Genomic DNA, 27,901 nt, shown 5'->3' on the forward strand with positions numbered 1-27,901 from the left:
ACAAAGTGGAGTCTTGCCGAAGATGGGAGGAGAGATGAAGAGGTTGCAAAGAACTGAGACTGAAAGATGCAGAGAGGGAGCGGGGAACCAAGTGGGAGGGAAAGAGGTGTGATAGTGGGTGGGAGAGGCAGTCTGGTGGATGGGCAAAAAGACAAAGGGAAGAGAGAAGAGTGAGAGTGATATGTCAGGGGGCTGGTTATAGTTGAAGACACTAAGCTGCATGGTGATCCATGGTGATCCAAGGTCTCGAGAGAGTGTTACAAGAGTGCAAAAGCAGTGCTTTAGTGTGGAATGAAGAGGCTGTACAGAAGACAGGACCAGGAAGAGCTTAAAGGCTGATAGGCACACTGAAGAGGGAGGAGGAGAGGAGAGGCCGTCTCATGGAGCGCTAACAGCACGCGAGGAGCTGGTGTTGGAGCGAGGCGAGCACGGAGAGGGAGGGTGGGAGGAGAGAGGGAGCCACAGGGAGGGGTGAGGTATTTAAGCGCTGGAGCAGGACAGCACAGCCGAAGCTCTGAACTCCCTGAGTGAAGGTAGGATAGGGAGAGGAAGCAAGGAGAGCAGAGCTCCACAGTTTTCCCACACTTTTACACAATTTCACACAACACGTACTTAGACACACTCTCCCACACACACTTTTGGACTTTTTGCTCATTTCTGGACTCCAGAAGCGTCTGCCTGGAATCCAGCGACCTGTGCCCTCCCTGCTCCCATTCAACCATCACTGTCCTCACCTCCACACCCTCCAGACCCTTGCTCCTCTGAGGGCAGATGGCCGTGCCATGGGCCTCTCTCGGGGGCACCTTCAGCTGTGCCCTGCTGGCCCTGGTCTTGGGGAGCAGCAGCATGGACTTCGGGGCGCCCCCGGCGAGCTTCTACCCCCGTTTTAACCCCTTTTTCTTCCTGTGCACCCATCACGGGGAGCTGGACGGAGTTGGGGTTGCTGAAGGTGGGGGAGAAGTGCTGCTCACGCTCCAGATTACAGGCAACCCCACCGCGTACACCCCAGGACAGGAATATCAAGGTGAGCTTGTATGAAGTCTACTTTTTAAAATTATTATTTTCTTCTTTATGGATGAATTTTCAAATTGAAAAGCAAATCAACACCTTGATTGAGATTTGCATGTTTGTATCAGGTGGTTGTTGTTTGAAAGCTTTTGTGTAACTTTGACGATAATGCTTATAATGTTGATAATGCTTAGCATCTTGGTGGAGTTGTTTTTTTTTGTTTTTTTTACTGATCTGTGATCCGGATGCGCCGTGCGTAGGTTTCGCTGCATGATCAGTCAACTGAACCAGGGAGGGAGAGTGCAAAAACCCCGAGCAGGAATGGACAAAGAGAGAAAGAAGATTTAGGTTTGGTTCAGTTCGAGATGCGAGAGGAGACCAGAGGAATATTGTTTTTTCTCACGCTGATGCACCGGCACCTGGCCGTGGAAAACTGATCCCTCCTGACTGCTCCAACTACGGCTTAGTCCTTGACTTACTTAACACCGGGGACAGTGACCCTTGTGGGCCAGCGCAGTCCAAACAGAGGTCACATTCCCATGCTACTATCCTCTTCTCAAGGAGTCATGTGTTTACACATTTTGGATTTCTAGTAACGATTTCCTAAAATAATATACACTCGCCTGTCTTTGGTTTAATTGCTTTTAACTGTGTTGCGTTATCTGAACAAATAAACCTCCAACAAGATCTGTTCAACACAGCTTGTGCTTGCTTTTTGTGAGGAGAAGAAGAAAGAAGAAGAAAAGGAGAGCGTAGTCTGGAAGAATTAGATTGAGCTTTTTTTCGGATCAAGACTTCAGTCAAACACCTTTTAGCCGGGGCGGAGGCTTTTCGGGAGAGATTTGAATAACTCGCTGCTGGATGGGAGAGATGGTGCACACAGAGAGGTTTAAATAATTAGCATTAGAAACGTGCTGGACTGGGAGGAGGGAGAGAGATTTAAATAAGGCCACGGCTGGAATGGGATGGAGTGAGGGGGAGATTTGAATGGCGATGAGAGGATTGAGCAGATAAGATAGCGGCAGTGGGGCTTACACGGAAAAATGACAGGGTTCCAAGCTGCTCATTTTTCTCTTCCGTCCCGTGTTTGGCTCATGATGGCGGCTCATTGTTAAATTTCAGAGGTTTTGACTGGAGGGGCTGAATGCCAAGTGCACAAGTGAAACATGGCTGGCTGGATACTTTTGTTGAGCAATATTTTTTCCTCTTCTTTCTTCATATCGTCATATCTTTGCACGCTCCCACAGCCAAATGTCAGTGTGGAAGGAATATTGTGGTTTCCGGGCTTCATCCCAGTACTGAATTGAAGAACTAACAACACATTGGCAATCCATCCTGGTGATGTGGTGGACACATTGAGGCACACTATTCATCTTTTATGTTAAATTCAGCAAATTAGCAGTCGTGATGCCGCGCATTTGGCTTGGTTTGATCTAAATTGCTTTTGCTCATCGGTGAGGCTCACTTTTGGATTACATGTGATTTAATCTCCTGAAAGCAACGTGTGATCTAACCACTGAAAGAGCTACATGAGGAAATGGTGGGTGGCAGGCATGCATTTGAGGCGCCGGACAAGGTTTTCTAGGGAAGAACACCGAAGAAACACCTCTATAGGGTAGAGGTGGACATCTTTTATAGCAGAGACAAGAGGTGAGGTGATCAAAAACATCAGAGCTTTCAGAGCCAAGTTTCTGTGTGGCCCATTTTGCTTTACAGTAATTGAGTTTCTGACCTGACCTCTCTGCCTACTCCTCTGTTGCTTTTGAGTGATAAGACCGGGATGTGTGGGCCGCGCGCTGCGTGTGCGTGCTGCAGATTACCGTGTTAGGTTATCACAATGCAGTGGCCAAGAAAGGTTACTGCTTGTGCTGCAAGGGAGGTCATGATGGGGAAACAACATGGGGCGAGAATAAAGTACAGCTGCTGGAAACTAAAGAGGAGACGTGAAAAGATGTTTGCTTGCATATGCAGTATCTGTGTGGTGTCTTATTTTTTTTCTATTCTCCCCTGAACCACTGCACATAAGAGGGTGAACATTTGACAAAATGTGTTGCATGTTGGATTTTTCTGACATACACCACATGGTGGCGTTGTTATTAAACCCTCAAATCTGACCCACACTTGAATTGACTTGAGGTTTGTCTCACACACACACACACCAACACACGTAGGGTGTTTAACCCCTGACACAAAATTGGTACGATGTTCCGTGTCCTAATATTGTGTGGGTTTACGAATGCGCTCCCACAAATGAATCCAAAATGTAATTTAGGTCTTTAAACGCGATACAGGCTTGTGTGTTCCCCGCGCTGCCGGCGTAGCCACGCTGAGGAACATACTGCTTGTTAGTTAACCTTTTACACTTCATTATGTCTCCCAAGCGGGAGTGCACCAAAGAAAAGGAAAGCCATCGCCATGGAAGTGAAACTGAACATAATAAAAAAAAAAAAGCTCAGAAGGGAGAAACGCCCATCAATATTGGCCGCTCTTTCGGTCCTCGGTTTATGCCGTTACGTGTTACAGTGTTTCATGGTTACAAATGTGCTGCCATTATTAACAAAAACTGAATTTTGGTCAATAAAAACAAGACAGTTTTACAGGGATAGGTTCCCAAAATAGCCCGCAATAAGCGAAATCCGCGAAGTAGCCAACTTCATTTGTTTTTTTTTTACAATGATTATGTTTTAAGGCTGTAAAACCCTCACCATACACTTTATACACTTTTCTCAGACAGGCAGGAACATTTTCTCACATTTGTCTCTTTTTTAAACACTCTCAAAGAAGTTCAGACCTTTGTTTGAATTTTAATGATCAACCTACAAGAAGAACCCAAGAAATTCACGTGTTTTTCTCCGGTGACCGTGCCTTTTCGTCCTGGCAGCGTTCCGCTGTACTGTAGCATTTTTGTATCCCTGTTAAAACATATAGCTGCAGTCCTTTGAACCGAAGATTCATTTATGAGCTAGCAAGCAAGCTAGCGATGACACAGGAGTCACGCAGGGCACCAAGGGAAATTGCTTGATTGACAATGGTCTACAGCCAATCAGGACGCAGAAACAAGCGAGCGGGGGAAGAGAGACACTCACTTCCCACAATGCAATTCTTCCTAAAGGGCCAGGCTCGGCCTATAACAGCGTTCATAAGCTGTAATTAAAAAAAAAAAAAGCAGCACTAAAAAAATTCTGCGAAACAGAGAATGCGCCAAAGACAGAGCGAGGGAACAGTGTACTCGTTTAAATTAGTCACAGCGTGCACGGCAAGAATGCAGTGTGTGCCTCTGCAGCTACACTGAGAAAGGATAACAGCGCTTATTAGTTAACTTATTGCACCTAATTATGTCTCCCAAGTGGCAGTGTGCCAAAGAAAAGGAAAGCCATCAACATGGAAGTGAAAACAAACCTCATAAAAAGCTTCGAGAGAGGAGACACGCCCACCAATATTGGCTGCTGTTTTGGTCTCAACCGATAGACTGGGATGACCACCATTAAGGATAAATATGACTGAATGCTAATGTGTGCTAGAGGGGTCATGGATTCCGTGCGCTGTTACAAGGAGATCTGGGAGGAGGAGAGATAATCCTTCCAAACTTGCCTGGGGTGATATTTTAAGACAGGCCTGTAAGACAACCACACGTACACAAGTAAGGAGTTGCTCTCTTTTTATTACACTTTGATTTAATTACTGTATTTAATCTTTTTGTAACTGTGTTTGATATGTGCTTCATGTGTTTTTTATTATTATTTTTATTTTTTTTATTTTTAATTTTTTGTTTTTTTTAAGTTTTTTTTCTTTTCTTTTTTTTCTTTCTTTTTTTTCATGTGTTTTGTGTACAGTTTGAGTGACTTGGGAGTTAATTTAGGTAAGAGTTCCAACTTACACTAAAAGTCAACATACATCACAGCCTAGGACCCAAACTCGTTCGTAACCCGGGGACCACCTGTACACCCACCATCAAGCAAAAAGCATTAGCAGGGACACGGGAAGGACTTAAAGGAAAACTGCACTCTTTGGGGATTTTACCCATCATCCACATTCCTTATGTGAGACATGAACAGATACAGTATATCTTTCTCGTTTCTGTGCGTTCTAAAGATATAAAAACCGCTGAAAAGCGAGAGGTAATTACTGCATGTAATGGGACACACCTATGCCACCTACAAAGCTTGCTATTAAAACACTGTTTTACAGTGTACAGTGTATCCATGCTATAACCATGTAGTAGCAGGCACATTCATGATAACATGTAATACTTACAGTATTTTGCCCTGTTTTGATCATTTTAAGCATTATCGGAACAAGTGTGTGGTGAAGCTAGTAGCTAGCCGGTGTGGTGTGGCGAGGTGTCACTATGCCAGTAACACAGTTCTTCATGTAACAATGTTAATAATAACAATAACAAAGTCGTTGTAGCTTGGTTAACATGCATGTCACTTCATGTAAATGGAGCGTCGTTGGAGCTTTTTGGAGTATTAGTCAGAAGGCTTTATAGACGGAATAGGTGCTTCCCATTATGTGCATTCTTAGCTGCGTCTTTGTCGCTGCTTATACGTATAGCTTTAGAACGCACAGAAAGAAAAGAGACGTGTTCATGTCTCACATAAGGCTTGGGGATGGCGGGCAAAATTCCGAACTAAAAGTGTAGGTTTCCTTTGACAACTAATTGTCCATAAGTCATCCAACTTTAAGGATATCCTTATTACATGTATGCAAGCCCACTCCATAGGGGGCGAAACAAATGTGTCCTCTGGCATGACATTATGAAGTAAACTGGGTAGGCTTTAGGGTGAAAACTGACAAAAACAAGTGTCACTCACACATACACTCACTGTGCCCACGTCCTGCCTTATCTTCAGGATGAAAGCATGTTAAGGTCACGCTGGGATGTGACCTGTCCTTGAAATAACCAACTGGCCCATTAAGGAGACCCTCTGAAAGCAGAATCGTTGTTAGTTATTTCAAAGGATTACACGCAAATTAATTGCCAGTCAAAGACGACCCGCCGAATGGCTCATGGACTAAGAATCAAGCACTTTTGGGTGCAAATCGGGATAAAGGTGCCCCTTTGAGGACTTTAGCGATATTACTTAGCGAACCATTAGCGATATGAATGGGATGCCACATGTTGATATGAAATCAGAGAGGGCGTTCTGATGAAGCGTTCAAGTGCACTGCATATTTCTGAGTGTTCCGTCGTGCTTTTTAAAAAAAACAAATGATTACTGCTGCAAAATAATCCACCATGATTCCAAAGAAAGCCGCAAGTGCCACAAATGTCATAAAGTTCATGTGAGAAACGCTATTGAATTCACAAAAGGATTAATAGCCAAGTGCGACGGTAGCATCACCATAGGGTGTATATCGAATAGGATTGTAATGTAAGCCAATGAGTTAACACGCGGTGCAGGGGGCCCATAACAGAAAGTGGGCTGAGCCAGTATGCGTAATGATGACTTTACCTGCTGGGGACGTTTACAAGAAAGTATACAGCTCAGACCCTTTGCAACGGACTAGAGCAGCAGTTCCCCAACTTTTTACAGTGTCGTGCCCCTTCAGACGTTTGACCTGAAGCCATGTACCCCCACTCCTCCACCTGCATCTTTTGATTTTAATTCACTTGAAATATTGAACACGATTTATTGGTGTTATTTTATAGTGATTGTCGGTCAAAATGTGAGGCTTTCAGGCGTACTCCTAATTGAGAGTGTTAGGCGCTAATTGTTCTTCCATTTTTATTCGCGTACCTCCTTTTGCAATTGACATACCACTGGGGGTACGCGTACCCCACTTTGGGAACCTAGAGACGAGAGTGATTACGGCGTTCGCATGAGTCTTCCGTCCCCGCTGTTCAATACAGGTCACAGGTGATATTAAATGTTAATTTATCCAATTCATTCTTCCGCGGCTTCACTCTATCAAGGTTTTCCTGAGACTGAATACGCCCCATTATTAGTCCAAAAATATGCACATTGAAGCAAATGTTTCATAGTTTCAAGCATCAAAATGGCCACATGAAGTAAAAATAATAAGGAATTAAGAAGATTGAAATTGTAAATGTAGTATTTTGCTTTAGTCACTACGTGTCATTTATTTTTGGGTGAGACAAGCACCAGACTTGATTGCTGCACAATAACATAACTATCATAGGAATAGTCATAATCAACAGGTTGTTGTTGTGGCTGTAGTCCAGCTGAAACTCAGCTATGAACCCTTGACATCACTTCCTGTCCATGCGTCTGTAGCGCATTTATTTCAACACACATGAGCACGAGTCTTATTTATCGAGTCGTAAATGGCTTATTTCCACTGATTACATATACTATATTGGGTAATACACATTTTAAAGTGACTATGGGAGTATTATTTCATGTCTAGAGGGCTCTAATAACGTTAAAAAACATATTTGGAAGATCATAAACAGGTGTTCTATGCCCTAACTAAACATATTTATCAAGAAGAAATCCTATTTTGCTTAAATTCACTTTTCATGGTCTGGTCTGGTACCAGTTATTTGCAATAAATGAGGGATTACGGCATTTGACTTTGTCTTTTGCATGTAAAACTAAAGGGGTTTTTTGTTTTTTTTTGTAAATGTCTTTTTTTCATATTTCTGGGTGTCTGGAATGGATTGCAGTTGTCACTCGTTTATCGCGGTTAACTTGATAAGTAAATTATCAAAGTAGGATTCAATATTAATAAACAGAATGTTTTTGTAGTTAGAACACAGAAAACCTGCTTGACTTTCTAAATACGGTTTTTAACATTATTAAAGTCCTCCAGAAAGGAAATAACGCCCGTATAGTCACCTTTACACTCGTTATTCTTTGTTTACGCCACATTGCGCAGATGCAGGGAGATACTGTAGCAAGCTACCGAGCCTGTTCAATTTACTCATTCTGAACTTAAAGTGTTTCAAATGAAGTGGGTAAAAGTACAAAGAAAGAAGCCAAAAACTTTCAAAACACTTTCACACGGAATGAGAGAAACTTTTTTTTTTTTCCCCCACTCGATCTCAGCTAAGGCATGTCGACTGGCTTGGACGAGAGTGTGAAACGTCATGTCTCATCAGTGTAGCATAACTGATGCCTAGTGACCAGAACACCACATATAACTTGTCCTTCAATATCTTTGACTAATGAGGCCATGGTCAGCCACAAAACAGCCGTCATTTATTAATTCATTATTTTTTTTAAAAACAGCGGTGGAGTGAGGGAGACGATATTCGAACCGCGATGTAGTGAGGGACGACTGTAACTGAATTTTTAGTTGGACCTCAGTTAACATCCGCCCCGGATAGCTAGTTAGTTTTTCGGTTAATGTCGGCCATTTATGCCAAAATTTTGCCTTGTGTACATTTTCTGGATCGCATACAATATGGTGCCCGTCTTGTCGCGTTATGAATAAACTGCATGAGTCCAGCTGTGTTCTTGATGTGTTTTTATCACAGATGACATTGTTAGCATCCTTAGCTGCTTACAACCGGAACTGAAGGTCTGTTACATCGCCCATCCATGTCATCAGTGGTTGACTTGCAACCTTACAACAACTTTACAGATGTGATTAATATATAAGTTGAACAGTTATGGTCCCATTATTGTGCCCTGGGGTACTACTCACGATATATTTAAACTTGCAGATGTGTGTTCTCCTAGCTTCCTGTTTGCTAGGTAGCTTTTAACCCAATTCATAACTAACCCTCTGATTCCATACCTTTCGAAATTTTGTAATTAGGATATGATTAATTGTATCGAAAGGTTTTGTCAGAACCATAAATAATGCAGCTGCACACTTTCTGCGGTCAAGAGCGTTAGTAATTTTTTCGGTAATTTCCATCAGTGTCACAGAAGTTCAAGTGTTAGCGCTGGTGAGACACTATTGAATTCAAGAAATAACCCCTGGCAGAACAGGAAAGCTGTGTTGAATAGTTGAGAAGGTGTTGATCTCGTTGCTACATTGTGTCTTTGGGAACAGTCACGTCAAGAATCAGGTTCATAATATAAGTAAAAGTCATCTTGAATGTTCATTCATCCTTTTCATTCATCATTTACAGTATGTGTATTTATTTTATTTATTGCAAACGGTTTTCTGCATGCACAACTATAAAAATGTGTTTTTGTGCAAACTGATTCGGCTTTCTGGAACGGATTAATGAGTCTAACCAATGTGCCAATGTATATTATTTCCTATGGAAAATTTGCTTTGGTTTTCATACGTTTCATTTCTGACCTTTCGGAATGGCTCAATGACGAAACACCAAGGTTCGACTGTACCTTTAATGAGAGTCAGCAGTGAATCTCCACTCCTGGACCACAAATGAGAGGACAATTTCAACACTGTGGCTGCTTGCAAACATGTGAGAATCAGTTTCAACAAATGCTGGGAAGACCGACAGACTCCATTGTTTGTCCAAATTACGAACAGACCGGGTGACCGCAAAATACAGTCCAAGCTTACCCTGGCGACGCCTTCAAAATACAACAAAAATACCATTACTGGTGTGTGAGAACATATCTGGCATGGACATATCTTCTGATTTTTGCTAGATGTCTGGAAGGGCAACATGGTCTGATATTGCCGTGGTAACAAGTTGTTTGTGACATGCTTAATGGCAATTTGCAGATAACTCCATCTTCTCAAAGTACCATCAGCTCTTCCTATACACCTGGCAGATTATAGTGCAGGATGTATTATCTCTGCACTTTCCAAATTTCATTGCATTTTATTTTATTTTTTTTTTGTCTCTGCAAGTGTCAGCCATGTTGTAGTAAAGGTCGCCTGCGCAAGGCCTCGCTTTGGAAAGGCTGATCTTATCTGAACAGGCTGTATCAGCAAAGCCAAACTGAGAGACGTGTTGTGCACTAACTGTCGTCTTTGTCTTGAGATGACGTGCCAAAATGGCATCTGTCTGTTGGGACTTCAGAAGCCCTTTGGATGTCACCCTAGGTTACCCTATGCAGCCCCTAATCACTTGGGTGGATGTTGAGTGTCTGGTTTTTGAGCACTTGAATATTTTAGTCAATACTCTATTGTAGGGTCGTCGTAAATATATGTAAAAAAAAATCAACAAAATAGCGCAAATCACTCGCTACATTGCAAAAGAAATGCAACCATTCAATACATTTTATGCCATGTAATTAATAAAAAAAGGGTCTCAAAAACTGCGGCCTAATATCGATTATCAACGATAATTTGTTATCGTGGAGGGCCTGTTCTGTTGTTTGTACTCTATTAGGGTCAGCTTCTGTCCCAACTCCTGCTGTCTGAAGTGTTTTGCACATCGCTTTACACCTACATTTGTGCAACAGAGAGACGGTGCAAAAATTGGTCTTTGAACCAACCAAAAGCTGGCCTAGTTTGCATTGGGTCAAACAGTTTTGGGGAACAGGGAATTGTGGAAGGGAGGCAAGTGTAGAGGGGGTGGTAGCTAATGCTTTAAGGGGGCTCTGCGGTGAGTACTTGCACTTTAAAGTGTATCAAACCCTTTGAATTCATTAACTTCCCAGGTCTTCAGCCACTCAGTCTCCCGCTGCTTTGTCTGAATAGGTCACTTTACAGAGTAGAGGGAAGTGTGTCAAGTGCAGTACTCTTTTCTGCGGGCTTGCTGGGTGTGTTTGGGTGTTCCGTCATGGTGGACAATGAATGATGAAGCATTTAAAGAGCATTGTATTCGCTGAGATATGTCAGTTTCTTTTGTGCCGAGGAGCAGATGGGCGAGAAATGAGAATGGATATGCTTTTGGAATCTCCCCTTTTGTCACACATGCACGCTTGGCCATGCATACAGCTCTCTGCTCAAAGTGGGTGATCCGTCATGACTGGGAGGCAGGTCAGATGTTCCGCCAACGAAACAGATATGTCCCAATTATCAGGCTTTTAGTATTCTTCTGATCATTGATAGCAGGAAATGGAGTTTTCTGTTTTCCTTTTGTCATGTGCTCAGTGGTTGTAAAACTGTGCACTAAACTGAACTGTCTCTTCCATGATCTTTTTCTTTGTGTTAAGTGACAGCCAACGATTTTGCCTCCTTTTGTTATGTAGCTGTGTTCAGGTGTAATTGAAAGCTGTACGAAAGATGACATTGACTGCCAGGCAGATGTATGTTGTTCCTCCAGTCTTATTTAGGCAAGCGGCACAGAGCTCTTACATTTTTTATTGTCAGTTTCCTCAATGGTGCCAACCCCCCACCCACCCACCCAGTTAAAGCATGCAAGCTCTTAACAAGCAAATGCAAATTGTGTTTTCTGTAACTTTCATAAGTGGGCAGATGAGTGGGTGTAAGTAGTTTGAGGATGTTAAAGAGCGTGGGTGTCTGTTGACTTCCAAACTGGGGTGTGCAGATAGTTGCGAAGCTGCCACAGTCCTAGCATGCACTTGTTTTCCTTGTGTCTCTTTGTGGTTCTGAAAGATTATGGTTTTGGGCTGCATAAGCACCCACAAAAATGTCAGTCCTGGAAATACTTCAGCAGCACGCTATCCAAATAATTCCCCCCCCACCGTTTCTGAGCACAGCACATTTTCTAGCGTGCTGTTATTGACACGATAAATTGATTTGGTAAAACTCAAGCCTTAGTGCTTTTTTTTTTTTTTTTTTTTTTAGTAAGTATAATATTTTTTTCTTAATATTAAATTAATCACAATCGCAGAGCAAAATGTTCTTTTCCATACCCAGTCGGTCACTGTAAGTATGAAACATTTTGGTTCATTTAAGTCGACGAATGAATAAACTATAAATGAATAAACTTATAAGCACATCAGAACATCAGAACACTCACACACTTCACACCAGCAAAGTCATGATTGCTTCACCATATACAGTCGTGATTAACATTTCACAGCTTTACAGTTTTTCTAAATAAATTCATCGATTATTGCTGTTTTGTGGTTGACTATTGCCTATTATTAGTCCAAAAATATGCGTATTTACTAAAACTTTACATATTCTTAGTGCAAATTATTCTTTTTGAAAGATAAAAATGATGAATGAAAATACAAACATAAGGCATTCAGAAAACGTGACACGTGACTTTAAGGGGCGGGACCTTGGATGTGGTGTGTGTGTGATGTCAGCTACCTAGAGTTGACTGTGTTTTGCTGAGTGTTAGCAGTGTGGAGAGCACCGTCTTTAGTGGAGAGCGTGAGTAACTAGGGGGAGTTGTGGCCGACAGCAGCTCCTGCATGAGTGTTCACTGCATATCTGCTCTCCACTTGTCAATAAAGCGAGTGAAATGCATCTCTCTCCTTAACCACAAACAGCAACAGTACAGTAGTACTTTACACTGGTTACTAGGTGTCAGTAATGTTACATTGAGACAATAGCCACCGCAGGAAGTAAGCTGTCCGTGCTAATGTGTGAGTGAGTCCCTGTTATGTCTTATTCTGTATTATGTCTCCTATATCGGGTAATACTCGTGCAAATGTGACTATAGGGGTGTTATTTCATGTCTGAAGGGCTCTGGTAATAGCAAAAAAAACTTATATATCCATCCATCCATCCATCCATCTTCTACCGCTTATCCGAGATCGGGACGCGGGGGCAACAGCCTAAGCAGGGAGGCCCAGATTTTCCTCTCCCCGGCCACTTCGTCCAGCTCCTCCCGGCGGATCCCGAGGCGTTCCCAGGCCAGTTGGGAAACATAGTCTCTCCAACATGTCCTGGGTCTTCCCCGAGGCCTTCTACCGGTTGGGCTTGTCCTGAACACCTCCCCAGGGAGGCGTCCGGGAGGCATCCTGACCAGATGCCCAAGCCACCTCATCTGGCTCCTCTCAATGCGGAGGAGCAGCGGTTCTACTCCGAGTCTCTCCCGGATGACAGTGCTTCTCACCCTATCTCTAAGGGAGAGCCCAGCCACCCTACGGAGAAAACTCATTTCGGCCGCTTGTACCCGCGATCTTGTCCTTTCGGTCATTACCCAAAGCTCATGACCATAGGTGAGGGTAGGAACGTAGATCGACCAGTAAATTGAGAGCTTTGCCTTTTGGCTTAGCTCTCTCTTCACCACAACAGACCGATGTAGAGTCCGCATCACTGCAGACGCCGCACCAATTCGCTTATCGATCTCGCGTTCCATCCTTCCCTCACACGTGAATAAGACCCCAAGGTACCTAAACTCCTCCACTTGGGGCAGGATCTCATCCCCGACCTGGAGATGGCATTCCACCCTTTTCTGGGCGAGAACAATGGACTCGGACTTGGAGGTGCTGATTCTCATCCCAGCCGCTTCGCACTCGGCTGCGAACCGATCCAGTGAAAGTTGAAGTTCATGGCTTGATAAAGCCAGCAAGACCACATCATCTGCAAAAAGTAGAGACTCAGTCCTGCAGCCACCAAACCGGAACCCTTCAATGCCCTGGCTGCGCCTAGAAATTCTGTCCATAAAAATAATGAACAGAATTGGTGACAAAGGGCAGCCCTGGCGGAGTCCAACCCTCACTGGAAACGGGTCCGACTTACTGCCGGCAATGCGAACCAAACTCTGACATCGGTCATACAGGGAACGAACAGCTTGAATTAGCTGGTCCGATACCCCATACTCCCGGAATACTCCCCACAAAATTCCTCGAAGAACATGGTCGAATGCCTTCTCCAAGTCCACAAAACACATGTAGACTGGTTGGGCAAACTCCCATGCACCCTCAAGGACCCTGCTGAGAGTGTAGAGCTGGTCCACAGTTCCACGACCAGGACGAAAACCACGCTGCTCCTCCTGAATCAGAGATTCAACTATCCGGCGGATCCTCCTCTGCAGAACCCCTGAATAGACCTTACCAGGGAGGCTGAGGAGTGTGATTCCACAATAGTTGGAACACACCTCCCTTCTTAAAAAGGGGAACCACCACCCCGGTCTCCCAATCCGGAGGCACTGCCCCCGATGTCCACGCGATGCTGCAGAGTCGTGTCAACCAAGACATGCCTACAGCATCCATGGCCTTAAGGAACTCCAGGCGGATCTCATCCACCCCCGGGGCCCTGCCACCGAGGAGCTTTTTGACAACCTCAGCAACCTCAGCCCCAGAGATAGGAGAGCCCACCGTGGAGTCCCCAGGCTCTGCTTCCTCATAGGAAGACGTGTCGGTGGGATTGAGGAGGTCTTCAAAGTATTCTTTCCACCGATCCACAACATCCCAAGTCGAAGTCAGCAGCACACCATCCCCACATACACGGTGTTGACTGTGCGCTGCTTCCCCTTCCTGAGACGCCGAATGGTGGTCCAGAATCTCTTCGAAGCCGTCCGGAAGTCGTTCTCCATGGCTTCTCCGAACTCCTCCCATGTCCGAGTTTTTGCCTCTTGGCCTGCCAATACCTGTCAGCTGCTTCCGGAGTCCCATGAGCCAAAAAGGCCCGATAGGACTCCTTTTTCATCTTGACGGCATCCCTCACCACTGGTGTCCACCAACGGGTTCTGGGATTACCGCCACGACAGGCACCAACCACCTTACGGCCACAGCTCCGATCAGCTGCCTCGACAATAGAGGCACGGAACATGGCCCATTCAGACTCAATGTCCGTCGTCTCCCTCGGAACATGGTCGAAGTTCTCCCGGAGGTGGGAGTTGAAACTCCTTCTGACAGGGGACTCTGCCAGTCGTTCCCAGCAGACCCTCACAATACGTTTGGGCCTGCGAGGTCTGACCGGCATCCTCCCCCACCATCGGAGCCAACTTACCACCAGGTGGTGATCAGTTGACAGCTCCGCCCCTCTCTTAACCCGAGTGTCCAAAACATATGGCCGCAAGTCCGATGATACGACCACAAAGTCAATCATGGAAGTGCTGCCTAGGGTGTCCTGGTGCCAAGTGCACACGTGCACACCCTTATGCTTGAACATTGTGTTTGTTATCGACAATCTGTGACAAGCACAGAAGTCCAATAACAAAGCACCGCTCGGGTTCAGATCAGGGGGGCCGTTCCTCCCAATCACGCCTCTCCAGGTCTCACTGTCGCTGCCAACGTGAGCATTGAAGTCTCCAGCAGAACAAGGGAATCGCCTGAGGGAGCACTCTCCAGTACTTCCTCTAGAGACTCCAAAAAAGGTGGGTATTCTGAACTGCTGTTTGGCGCATAAGCACAAACAACAGTCAGGACCCGTCCCCCCACTCGAAGGCGGAGGGAAACTACCCTCTCGTTCACCGGGTTAAACTCCAACATGCCGGCCACAAGCCGGGACGCAACAAGAATTGCCACCCCTGCCCGTCGCCTCTCACTGCTGGCAACGCCAGAGTGGAACAAGGTCCAACCCCTCTCAAGAGGACTGGTTCCAGAGCCCTTGCTGTGCGTTGAGGTGAGTCCGACTATATCTAGCCGGAACTTCTCAACCTCATGCACCAGCTCAGGCTCTTTCCCTACGAGAGAGGTGACATTCCATATCCCTAGAGCTAGTTTCTGTAGCTGAGGATTGGACCGCCAAGGTCCCCGCCTTCGGCTGTCACCCAGCTCACTCTGCACCCGACCCCTTTGGTCCCTCCTATGAGTGGTGAGCTCATTGGAGGGGGGGACCGATGTCGTCTCTTCGGGCTGTGCCCGGCCGGGCCCCATGGGCGTAGGCCCGACCACCAGACGCTCGCCATCGTGCCCCTCCTCCAGGCCTGGCTCCAGAGGGTGGCCCCGGTGACCCGCGTCCGGGCAAGGGAAAATGTGGTCCAATGTTTTTTGTCATCATAGAGGTCTATTGAGCTACTCTTTGTCTGATCCCTCACCTAGGACCTGTTTGTCGTGGGTGACCCTACCAGGGGCATAGAAACCCCTGACAACTTAGCTCCTAGGATCATCGGGACACGTAAACTCCTCCACCACGATAAGGTGGTAGCTCAGGGAGGAGAAAAAAAAAAACTTATATAGAAAATCTTAAACAGGTTTTCTATGCTGAAACTAAACAATATATTCAGTTTATCAATAAAGAATCCCTGTCATAAATTCATTTATTACAGTCTGAAACCAATTAATTGTGATAAAAGAGGGATCACAGTATGGTATGTCTGAGTTTATGATATTGGCGCGCAGGTCCAAACTAAGTGGAAATTCACTGTTAACGTCTTAGCTTTCAAAGACTTTGGCCAAGTGTGACCAAGAGTCTCCAAACGGAACACCTTTTGGAAAGCCTGATCCTAACTTTAGAAAAACCTGTGTAAAATACTTCATTTCTTTTGTATCTTTGTCAAATTTGAAATTTGGGATTAGGTAAAGACTCAAGCTGTGGCCTGTGTTTTACAGTACGTACCATGTCCTCAGAAAACAAAAATAGGCGAACCTAAAAAACAAAACCAAAAAAATCCCTTAGGGTATTCAAAGTCTTATTACATGTCATCTTTCAGAGGAGCTCAAAGCCATGCCTCTAGCCATACCGATTTGCATTCAAAATACTGCAATAAATTGGTATCGCGAGCTACTAATTCATAATCCTATTAACTCTGGCATGAGGGAGACCCTTCCGATTTTTACCAACACATTTCAACTGCTTTTTGAAGTAGTTTGTGATGTCATTGTTCAGTAGACAGACATACGCTACTTCTGTGTCTTCATGCAAACTCATGCGGATGCATGCCCCCATCCCAAGCTACCTTTTAACAATGGCCCTGTTTTCATTTTCCTTTTGGACTGGATCCTTTTAAAACCATCTCCTCCTCGCCCTACGTGCCCTCCGTGTTGTTCACGCGGGGTGGTTTCCCAGACGTCGTTGATTGGCGTATCGGCTTTGCCCATGGCCTCTTCCTCACACAGAATGGAGCTCCTGTTGGTGGATAACACACCTCCTTTTCGCTTCTGCTTCTCTTACTGTGAAACCTCCCCCTGGTACCTTCATTGACAGCTCAGTAATCCCTGCTTGGGGGAGCAACGTGTCGTCTGTGCTGATAGCGTTCAGTGGGCCTTGTAGCGCCTCAGTGGGCCCACTACAGAAGGAGGTGGTGTGGTGCAACTCGCAGGGTGCTGGGGACTCAGCGCATGGCACAGGCGGATTAGCGTCAGCCCTACACCCCCCCTTGGTTTTTCCAATACTGGCCCTCTTCAAAACAGCCTGGCCCACTCTGGTTCAATTTGGTAGGCTGGCAGAGGCAGATTACACATCCCCGTGCATGCGCAGCTCACACATCTTCCTGTCTAAGTGGCAGCGGGTGTGAGGGGGTTGGTGTTTACAAGGGTCTGAAAACACTTAATTCTCTTAATACTCTGTTGTGAACCCCCACTCCACCGTTGCATAAATGATATATGCTTTCGACTCTTGCAGATTTATGTCATCAGTTGACTCAGACTTGAGACTAGAACTGAGAGGTCCTCCCAGTAGACCAAAGCAGAAGTGAAAACAAATCTTCCTTTCTTGTAGTTTACCGAAAGCTTTATTTGCACCAAGAAGGGTGCAAATAAATGAAGAATTTTGTACACAAAACAATTTTGGCATTTGCCACTGATTTATACTATGTAGAAGATGCAGTTGTTGAAAAAATGATTAGACATCACCTTATTTCTTTAGTTTCTTGCTCATTTTAATGCCCGGTACAACTAAAGGTACATTTGTTTGGACAAATATAATGAGAATAAATGTTTTGGCAGTACATGCCATAGCTTTCTGATGAATGAATTTGGTTATTATCAGGAAACGGCTAGATATCAGCTCTTAAATTATACTCTAACGAGCTATTTTTGTTGTCATTACATTTGTCCAAACAATTGAACCTTTATTCGTACAAGGCATTAAAAGGAACAAAAAAACTTTTGGTACAAAACTGCAATGTCACAAGGCACGGCATTAAATAACTCATTATAACAAAAAAAAAAAGAAAAAAAAAAGAACCTGTTATCTTTTGAATACATAACCGCCGATACGCCTGAGTTACATTTCAGCTCGTAACTTTGAGTGTTACATAGCCGGCAATCACGAGTGTAAATATCACAAGCATCAGACAACTCCAACCCTCTACACTACATCATCTGGGGCATTTCACAATCAGTATTTATCTAATAACTTGACAAAAACATCACAACTCACAAGGGTGTACTCCCTTCGAGACTGTGAGACAGTTGTACCGCTCGTAAGAACTGGTCTGGAAGCAAGATTCAAGATTCCAGATTCAAGAGATTCAAGAGAGTTTTATTGTCATGTGCATGGTAAAACAGCAGTTATACCATGCAATGAAAATCTTATTCTGTTCATTCTCCCAAGAAAAGAAAGAAAACACAAGAAAAAAGAAGAACATAAGAAACATAAATACCAATAAATTAAGCAACAACAACAGAAGAGACATTAATACAGATAAATAATACAAATAAATAAATAAATAAATAAATAAAGTGCTATGAGTGTGTGCGTGTGTTGCGTGCGGCGTGTGTGAGTGCTTCGTTGAGAAGCCTGATGGCCTGTGGGTAAAAGCTGTTTGCCAGCCTTGTGGTCCTGGACTTCAAACTCCTGTAGCGTCTGCCTGACGGTAGGAGTGTGAATAATGAGTGTTGTGGATGTGTGCTGTCCTTGATGAGGTTGTGTGTTCTGCGTAGGACTCTAGATTTATAAATGTCTTGCAGTGAGGGGAGGGCTGCCCCAACAATGTTCTGTGAGGTCTTGATCACCCGCTGGAGTGCCTTCCTATCACGTGTTGTACAGTTACCGTACCAAACAGTGATGGAGGCGGTAAGGACACTTTCGATAGTGCATCTGTAGAAGCAACTGAGGATTGTGGTGGACATGCCAAATTTCCTCAGTCTTCTCAGGAAGTACAGTCTCCTTTGGGACTTCTTCAGAATTTGTTAGGTGTTGTGAGACCAGGTGAGGTCCTCGCTGATGTGTGTGCCAAGGAACTTAAAGGTTTTCACCCTCTCCACCTCAGTCTCATCAATAAACAGGGGTCTATGCGGCTCCTTTTCCCTTGTTCTTGGGTCGATGATCTTTAGTCTTATCTGTATTGAGAAGGAGATTGTTATCACGACACCAAGCTATGAGCTCCGCCACCTCTCTTCGGTATGATGTTTCAACACCACCAGTGATCAGGCCGATGACTGTAGTGTCATCCGCAAATTTAATGATGCTGGTGTTGTTCTGGGAGGCAGGTGGTGTGTTACTCTAAAATGACCCCTTTTTTCAGTCAGGAGTCATCCATTTCCAAACGAGTCATCTGATTAAAATGACTAATTCAAGTCACTGTGCGCTATTACTTTTGTCATTTTCCTTTGTAAAAAGATATACAGCATTTGCTTTCTTCTTGCGTCTCGTAGAGTGACGTCATGCATCTGGAAAGTCACGTTCTCAGCATGAGGACCACTCACATGTAAGGCAGCAGGCAACACAAAGGAGGGAGGAGAGAGATGGGCATTTTGTGGGGAAAGACAGCAATTATTTTGAGCAGGGGTCGCTCACCCGTCGATGTTTGGGACTTTGCTGGTTGATCGCGAAAATATTTGCAAAAATAAATGCATTATCACATCAGTGCCCTCCGAAGCCATTAAGCCATCAGCAGCTAATGCCAACGCTACAAAGAGCCACAAAAGTGGTGGGTGCCCAAAGTGAGGCTCACAGCCATCCGTGGCCCATTTGTCACTGGCCCGAGGCACACTGCAGAAACAAAATGTAACCAAAAAAAATCAGCAAAAAAATTTTAAAATGATGCAAAAGGCACAATGAGAAAAAGCTGAAATAATAATAGCACAATGTTTTGCTTAAACTATGTCACTTTTTCAAAGCTTTTCTACAAAATAGAAAACTAATAAAAGTAGAAAACTAGTAACTTGCAATATATCTGACTTGAAATATAGTAATCAGTAATCAGAAAAGTAACTAAGTTACTTTTTAAAGCAAAAATCAGGTCACTTATTTCAACACTCTCTGGAAGTGATGCACAAACACTTTCCCCTGCTGAGACAAGCTAGCTAACTTCGGGGTTTCCTTACAATGTCTGCCTTTTCTGGAAAAGTCCACCTTGAAAATGGAGTTTTATGTGTTGCTTGACACCAAGTCAATTTGTACTCCTCCACAGTCAGCCGTTGTGGCTGGTATTATGTGCAACTCAACCATCAGGACAGAAAAATGGTTACGTTGTCGTCGCCAGCTGGCCCTGTGAGACAAATCTGAAATCTGATTGGTTAAAGAAACAAGTGACATTGGGCCAGGACTCCTAACGCTGAAGGCCAAGGGCAGATTAGATTGATATGGCAACACATAGAAGCTGAAATCTGATTGGACAAAAAAAAAAAAAAATCAAACATACACATACATGTATTGGAAGCGGTGCATCCAAAAGACACACTACGAAATGAAGATAATAGACTGTTGGGATTAAATTAAGACCAAACTAGAATTTAAGTTGCAAATGTATGTCAGTGCTTGTGATAGTGTTTAGTCCAGCAGAGAAGGCTTTGCCTAAATAATATGATGCGTTACCTTATTTCATCTTGCAGTACTGAAAAACTGAAGTCACAGACCACTGTAAAAAAACCCTCCTTTGACAATGGCTGAGGTGGAAGTTAAAGAGTGGGGATTTCTATGGCGTAACTGTTTGCTTGCTTAATTTGTGTGATGAAATCAGTTTCTAAAGACAAAGGCTATCAACTTCATCCACCATCAGTGAAGATCATCTCATCTTTAATTACTGCAGCCTGTTAATTAGAAATCACTCACTCCTCATTGCTCTGCACAGCCCCGTGCTACTCTCCCATTCCTTTTCACCCAAATATTTTCTACCCAAAAGCTATGAATGCAGATTTGACTCGATATTTCACTGGGTTGGCCATGATGTGCAACCTTCCCGCCAAAAGGGAGCAGGGAGCAGAGAGAAAAAACAGCAATGCAAAATATCACGGCTTCCTTTCCAGCAAGCAGAATGTCTTCAAGATTATCCAATGAGACTTATCATTCAATGCTGAATGACATTTGTGCACAGTCTTGAAGACCTGAGAATATTTATTAAGACAAATCACTGAAAGTAGCGCCGCCTTTGAAGCTCAACCTGGATGTCGTATAGTCATCAAGTTCCTTCTGCTGGCTATGACTAAGGTTGTCAATTCTGAGACACATCATCAGGAGTGTACCTTTGAAACACCAGACACCCTCACAACCCCTTCAGTAGCGGCCATTTTAGATGATTTTGACTGATCTTTCAAGGGACACAGAATGTTGTGTTGTACGGCTATATCAACACGGAACCTACCAAAAGAAAGAGTAGACTCCCGTCTTTCAACAGAAATAAAAGGTTTGTTTCTACCTTTTTTCCGTACTTTAGTAATCAGCAGTAGAACATAAGTAAGTTTCAGGAAAATATCAGTTCCCAACTAAAACAGGGAGAAAACCAACTTTTTGTGAAAAGATACATTTCCACCATAACTTCCACTTTGACACAAATATGTTTTGCTTTTGTGACAGCTCAAATATCTAAAATACTATACCACAATATAAACAACACAAAAAGGGGGTTGTTTTACATCAAAATAACGATTTACAAATATAACACCACAAACTATTGACGAGTTACACATTTGAAACTGAACTATGTGTCTGCGAGTGCGTTAAAATGTCCCTACAATGCGTAACCTTCTGTACACTACACTCCTCCACGCTCTCTCACTTCCTCCTTCCTGTCATGTGTGATTTTTCCATCCACATGATCCATGCCGAGCTCTTATCAGATGCACTTCTGCCACCTTGTGGCTGTTTTTATGGCTTAAAATTGCTCTGAAATGAAATGAATTAGTGGAGAGTTGTGTCGTCACCTCTTTTTGCCTCGCGCAAAAAAACGTAAAAGACGTATGAATACGTTATTGGCATCGAGCGCTCGGTTTTATAAAAACGTATAACTAAGTCTTTGCTTTGAATGAGTTCATTTACACACATTCATTTTTATGTGTGTAACAAGACCTCGTTTTTTGTGATTAATCCGCTCCAATTAGATTGTCTAAAACCGAAAGGACAAAAACTGAAACAATTTTTGATCATGTAAATCCAATCAATCTGTGACAAACACTCAAAAATGTTAACATGGAACAGTTTACGTAGAATAATTATTGGTGCATTATGCCGAAAACCTTTTGAAATGCATATACATGACAAATTAAAGGGATACATGAGCTATGAGTTATTTATTAAATTCAATAGTGTTTCTCACCTTTATCAAAAATCAGTGGACATGGATCAAGGCAATTTTTTTTGCAGAAATGTTTGACGCTAACAGAAACATACGAAAACCGGTGGCATACCCTAACCGAGGTTCCTCTGTCATTCAGTTGGAATGTTATGGGTTTTTTCTTCCACTTGATTTCCACAGAGTTTGTGTGGAGTTGTGGTTTAGTGTCCAATGCCAATTTATGTTTTCCTGCATTCCTCCAGACTTGTTAGTAATTCAACCTGTGCTTCTGTGCCTTACTTATGTGTCTTGTTTGCAGCAATTCTGCTTTGTTCTGGCAATTGCAATTACTGCTATAATTGAAGAAAGGTAACGTGCTTGTCAAAATTGGATATCTGAGGCTGTGTCTCGGGCTAAGGAACACATGGTGTTGATCATAAGGACAGCTCATGCTCCAGTCCTGGCAGTCACTAAGCGACAGAGGGAACGAATCATGGCATTCCTGAAGCCGAATCCAATATAAACAGTTACAGCAACCGCAAGTGATGCCTTTTTTGCGGAATAATATGCAGATTATGCATATTTTTTCTTCGGTATGGCACTGATTCCAGATAGTACTTTCATGTCTATGTTTTAATATCTAGTTGTCTTTTCATCTTGGATGCCTTCCATGTCATTCCTTCAGGATTTTAGCACAGATTACACAAACCGTACCCAACCCACAGTCTTTTTATGCAGAATGATGTAAACACCTGTGCTTACTCTCGCTGGCGACTGTGATGAGCAGCCTTATGTAAACGCAGACAGACGCATGCATTTGCATCGTATGAGGATAGCACAATGAAGTGTGATTGTGGCACAGATTATGTGTGAAGAACAGGATGCTTGTGACTGAACTGCACGCCTGTTTCTCTCCAAGGCTGTTGTAAGGGTGAAGCCAGTAAGGCTTAAACGTGGTACAAACTGAAGAGAGAGAGACGTCAACTCCACATTAAAGTCCCTGGCAGAGTTCTCGGGCGCTCCTGTAAACTGATCTTAGGGGATAAATGGATTTGAGCCATTTGCGGAAGGTGTGGGAGATGTTGTCTGCAAGCAGACCTGTAGAAGCTCAGTGTTCCATTGGTTGCCTCACAGCAGATGGCAGTGCCAGCAGGCCATGGTGGTGCCAGAAGGTTACGCAATGGAATGATGCTTCTAAGACCTGACTGGAACACCGCATGGCACATGCATGTGCGAGAGACACATCCCACACAAGCCCGTGATATCGTAGCAAAGAAAACCATCCTGATATCGCTTCAAATGATCCTCACTCTATGGCGCTTCTTGGATTCTTCCATATGCTTAAAGGTCCCGCGGAAATCTGATTGACAGTTTGAAGCATGTCAGGAAGTATCAGAGTGCCACCCTGACCCTGGCATTGCCGTGCAAACAGATGGTACTGTAGCTTCCCTATGGCCGAGTCTTCATTTCCGGGTCCTCTCTGGGCACGTGCATGTCTGCCAGTGGGATATGGGTCAGATGGTCAGCTATCTTTATTGATGTTGTTGCCAAGAAAAGCTCCATTCATTTGGAAACTAAAAGGGTGTTCTCTTGGCCCCCCCCCTTTTTTTTTTTTTTGTTTTTTTTCCTGTTTTAAGGGTTACGACAGTATGTGACTTGCAGAACACGAAAGTTGGTGTGTTTGTAAACAAGAGCATTAAAAAAAGAACCATTCAGTCCCCGCCAACTGCACCGGGGGGGGGGGGCTTCAATGGAAACGGGAAGGTTGAAACGTAAATCAGTTCTTCTAGCGCCCAGACTCACTTTCCAGTGCTGCTCTAATCCTCCTCCATGCTGTTTCCCAGGAATGATTCCATGCCAGCAAAGCTTGCCAGCCTCAGTGGCAGGCAAGCTTTGCAACACCGTCAGGAGATATTATTGTTGTTTTAACGTGCCCCTGGGCCCTATTTAACAGGAGCCTCAAATCATTGCTTGCCCGCATACAGTAAGTCATTCACATTACTTGCCTGCAGATTTATACATCAAAATATCATTTTTGTTTGTATTGTAAGAAAAAGTCTGGCTCCGGTACATTCAGTAGCACTCAAAACCACAGCTCTTATGGATGAGCATGAATCTATGGTCTTTCATGCTTGACTCTCTTAAAAGCATCTTTTCACAAGCCTTTTCCAGCTCTTTCTTTGGGGTGTTTGTTTTTCACCCAGCGTATGGTGACACACGCTTTTGAAGCTCATGTGGTCCTTCTGGTAAAAATACAGTGGATCCTCCATGTCGGTATTTGCAGTTTTTTGGTCAAATGTATTTTTTCTCTGAAAATAGGCCCTTTTTTCCACAGAAAACATAACTCACCCTGAGTTGTTCATAATTTATAAATACGTGATAATACAGGTAAACTGGACAGCATACATGTATCACTGTGAAGACAGGCCACAACTTTTACATGTTTATGTCTTCACGTATGTTTCACTGATAATGTTTTTTTTTAGTAAAGCCTTGATTTCAAGCTTTGTTCAGTGGTACTTGAATACACCATAGGTGTGCTGAGAATTAAATATGAAACGTATGATGACACGCTTTCAGAACCTGCAGAGATCTTTACAAGGATCTTCTATTTTATGCATATTTTGAAATTGTTCAATGTAGGTGGAATGGAAATTCCATGGTTGTAAATTGAGGTACAGTAATCCCTCGTTTATTGCGGTTGATTGGTTCCACACCTGACCCTGATAAGTGAATTTCTGTGAAGTAGGATTGCTTATTTATAAATGGAATATTTTCATAGTTGGAGTACAAAAAATCCCGTTTACGACCTTCTAAATACAAACTTTTGACATTAGCAGAGCCCGCTAGACATTAACTAACACCCCGATAGTTCCCTTTACAATAGTATTACTCAATATAGTAGACATGATACGAGGAAATAAGCCATTTAAAACAGAAATGAGACTCATGCTTGTTGGTGTGGTGTTGGAAATGTGGGGATGGACAGGAAGTGATGTCTGGTTATCATCATCATCATCATCAATGCTTATTTTGAACAAGCATACAAAGTTAAATAAGAACACAACAGTTCCACATAGGAATACAGTTTCTGCATTCAACATGTCCGAAGAGTAAGAAGAAGCAGAGCTTATTTAATCCTACCCCTTCTTCATATCACTGCAAATTATTTTTTCCTTACTTTACGTGTTCATTACACACTACTCACGCAAAACTAGGGAAATTGGGCCCCTGGGCAAGGTTTCAGAGTTGGGTTTTAACTGGGCGTGGGTTACAGTTGCAACAGTAACTCGTCTTAGGCATTGTTGTTCCTGTTTTTGAAATAATTAGAACCTGCAATAAAAGCCTGTTGTTCTGGCAATCAAGTCATGACCGGCACCAAGTGACCAGTGTAGAATACGACATATAATCACAGCGTCTTTGAATGCATCTTCCGAATGCCTTGTATTTGGATTTGCTTGAAAATACTTAATTTAAGCAAAACATCTTTCTGAAATATGCATATATTTAGTCTTATATTAGGCCGTATTGAAACACAAAACAACATGATTTATTAACTCATTCAATACCAAAGACGTATTTGTTTTTTTAAACCTGAACACTGTATTTATATGTCTTTTACGGTTTTTGCATGACAGAGGCAAAAAGAGGTGATGACCCAAGTGCACAATAAAAGAGGTCACGTTTCATGCAGTTTTAAGCCATCGAAACGGCCACAAGGTGGCAGACGTACATTTGACAAGAGCTCTGCATGGATCTTTTCCATGTATTAACGCCCTTGACGGCAAGGAGGAAGTGAGAGAGCGTGGAGGAGTGTAGCATGCAGCAGGTTCCGCATTGTAGGGAAACTTTAACGCATGCACACGCGCGCGCACGCGTTCACACACACACAGTTTAGTTCCAAATGTGAAAATTGTAAATAGTTCATGGTGCTATATTTGTAAATAAATTGCTATTTTGATACAAAACAACAATTTTTTGTGTTGTTTATGTTGTGGTGCAGTTGTTTAGGTGTTTGAGCTGTCACAAAAGCAAAAAATTTGTGTCAAAGTGAAAGTTATGCTTGAAATGTATCTTCGCAAAAAGCTTCCTTTCTCCCTTTTTTTGAGAATTGATATTTTCCTGAAAATTACCTACTTTATGTTCTAGTGCTGATTACTAAAGATCAGAAAAGGGTAGAGCAACTTTTTTTCTTTCTCTCTAATGAAAGACGCTAATTTTTCTTTTGGTTGGTTCCCTGTTTTTATAGCCATAGAACACAAAATCGGTATCGAAGGGGTTGAATTTTGAGAAATGGCTGCGATTGAATGAGTTAATATATTTTTGAAAAACCGCAAAGTGGCGAGCGATTACTGTATAGTGATGACACAGTACATTTTGGATAATGTCTTTTCTTGATTGATTATTTAATCTTGGATGTGAGGGGGAAAACACTCAAAAACTCCTGACAGGAATATCATGGTTTTACTGAGTAGTTCTGATATTAACTATAATTACGTCCTGTAAAATGTTTTGCAGTGGCAGTCATTATTGATGTCCTGTTTGCAAAACAATCACACAATTTGGTCATGGAATTGAACCCTCACGCATTGCAGGGATCTACTGTGCCTGATATCATACAGTATATGATCATGTTTTTATGGAATTGATTTTTTATGTGGGGGCCGCACGGTGGTCTAGTGGTTAGCACGTTGGCCAACACAGTAACAGTCTGGAGATCGGGAAGACCTGGGTTGGATTCTCCCTTGGGCATTTCTGTGTGGAGTTTGCATGTTTGTGTGCGTGTGGGTTTTCTCCGGGTACTCCGGCATCCTCCCACCTTCCAAAAACATGCAGGTGAGGTTAATTGGTGACTCTAAATTGTCCATTGGTATGAATGTGAGTGTGAATGGTTGTTTGTCTATATGTGCCCTGCCATTGGCTGGCGACCAGTCCAGGGTGTACCCCGCCTGTCGCCCGAAGTCAGCTGGGATAGGCTCCAGCATGCCCCCGCGACCCTAATGAGGAGAAGCAGCATAGAAAATGGATGGATGGATGGATTTTTCATGTGGCTTTTTATTGTTTATTATTATGTTTTGTGTTTTGGGATTTCATTAATTTTTGAGTGTGCGTTTTGTTCCGTCATGTTATGCACTGGCAGGTATTTTCTGCGGTAACATTACTCCAGGCAGATACTCTACGCAGTGGTGAAGAAAGCTCAAGGCCCATCAATACTTGAACAGCGGCATGGTTGTATGTGTCTGTAATGAGGCGTACCACATCGCTTCATCAATATTAAAAGCTGGCTTAAGGCCAAAGATGGAAATAAGGTGTGCGCCCGTGTATAATGTCCCAGCTGACCAACACGAGTCGATATTTCACTGATAAGGTATGATTGATAATTGGATTGGTTTTATATTAGTGCATTTCACTCTGGGTGTTAGTTAGGCAACCACCAACAGATGAAGGGCATGATGAATAGATTTTTTACATTTTTGATAACAAAGAATTTGGTTTATCATATGGCATTTCAGGAGCCTAATTTTCTTATCAACAAGGTCATGCTGTGTAATGACACCGTTTTTAGTCCAAGTCCTGACCTGAATCCTATTGAGATGCTGTGGCATGACCTTAAAAAGGTGCTTCTTGCTGGAAAGCCTCCAATGTGGTTGAACGACAACAATTCTCCAAAGATAAGGGGGCCAAAATTTGTCCACAGCGCTGCAAGAGACTCATTGCAAGTTCTCACAAACAGTTGCAGTTGTTGCTGCTAAGGGGGGCCCAACCGGTTATTAGGTTTAGGGGGCAATCACTTTTTCACACAGGGACATGTAGTTACGGATTTTTTTTTCTCCCTTTAATCATAAAAAGTTTCATTTAAAAACT

The 27,901-nt window shown here is 43.3% G+C and overlaps 1 protein-coding gene across 5 annotated transcripts in view; it reads left to right on the forward strand.

Annotated features, from left to right (window-relative positions):
* Positions 1-493: 493 nt before the first annotated feature.
* Positions 494-27,901, forward strand: part of reln (reelin) — a 153,403-nt gene continuing 125,995 nt past the window's right edge. For all 5 annotated transcript variants that reach the window (XM_054775502.1, XM_054775503.1, XM_054775504.1 and 2 more), the window contains exon 1: positions 494-1,024. In XM_054775502.1, the coding sequence (XP_054631477.1) occupies positions 772-1,024 (253 nt within the window). In that variant the 5' untranslated portion in view covers positions 494-771. The remainder of the gene's footprint in view (positions 1,025-27,901) is intronic.

The sequence above is a fragment of the Dunckerocampus dactyliophorus genome, chromosome 5, assembly GCF_027744805.1.
Source record: "Dunckerocampus dactyliophorus isolate RoL2022-P2 chromosome 5, RoL_Ddac_1.1, whole genome shotgun sequence".
NCBI classification, from domain to species: Eukaryota; Metazoa; Chordata; class Actinopteri; order Syngnathiformes; family Syngnathidae; genus Dunckerocampus; species Dunckerocampus dactyliophorus.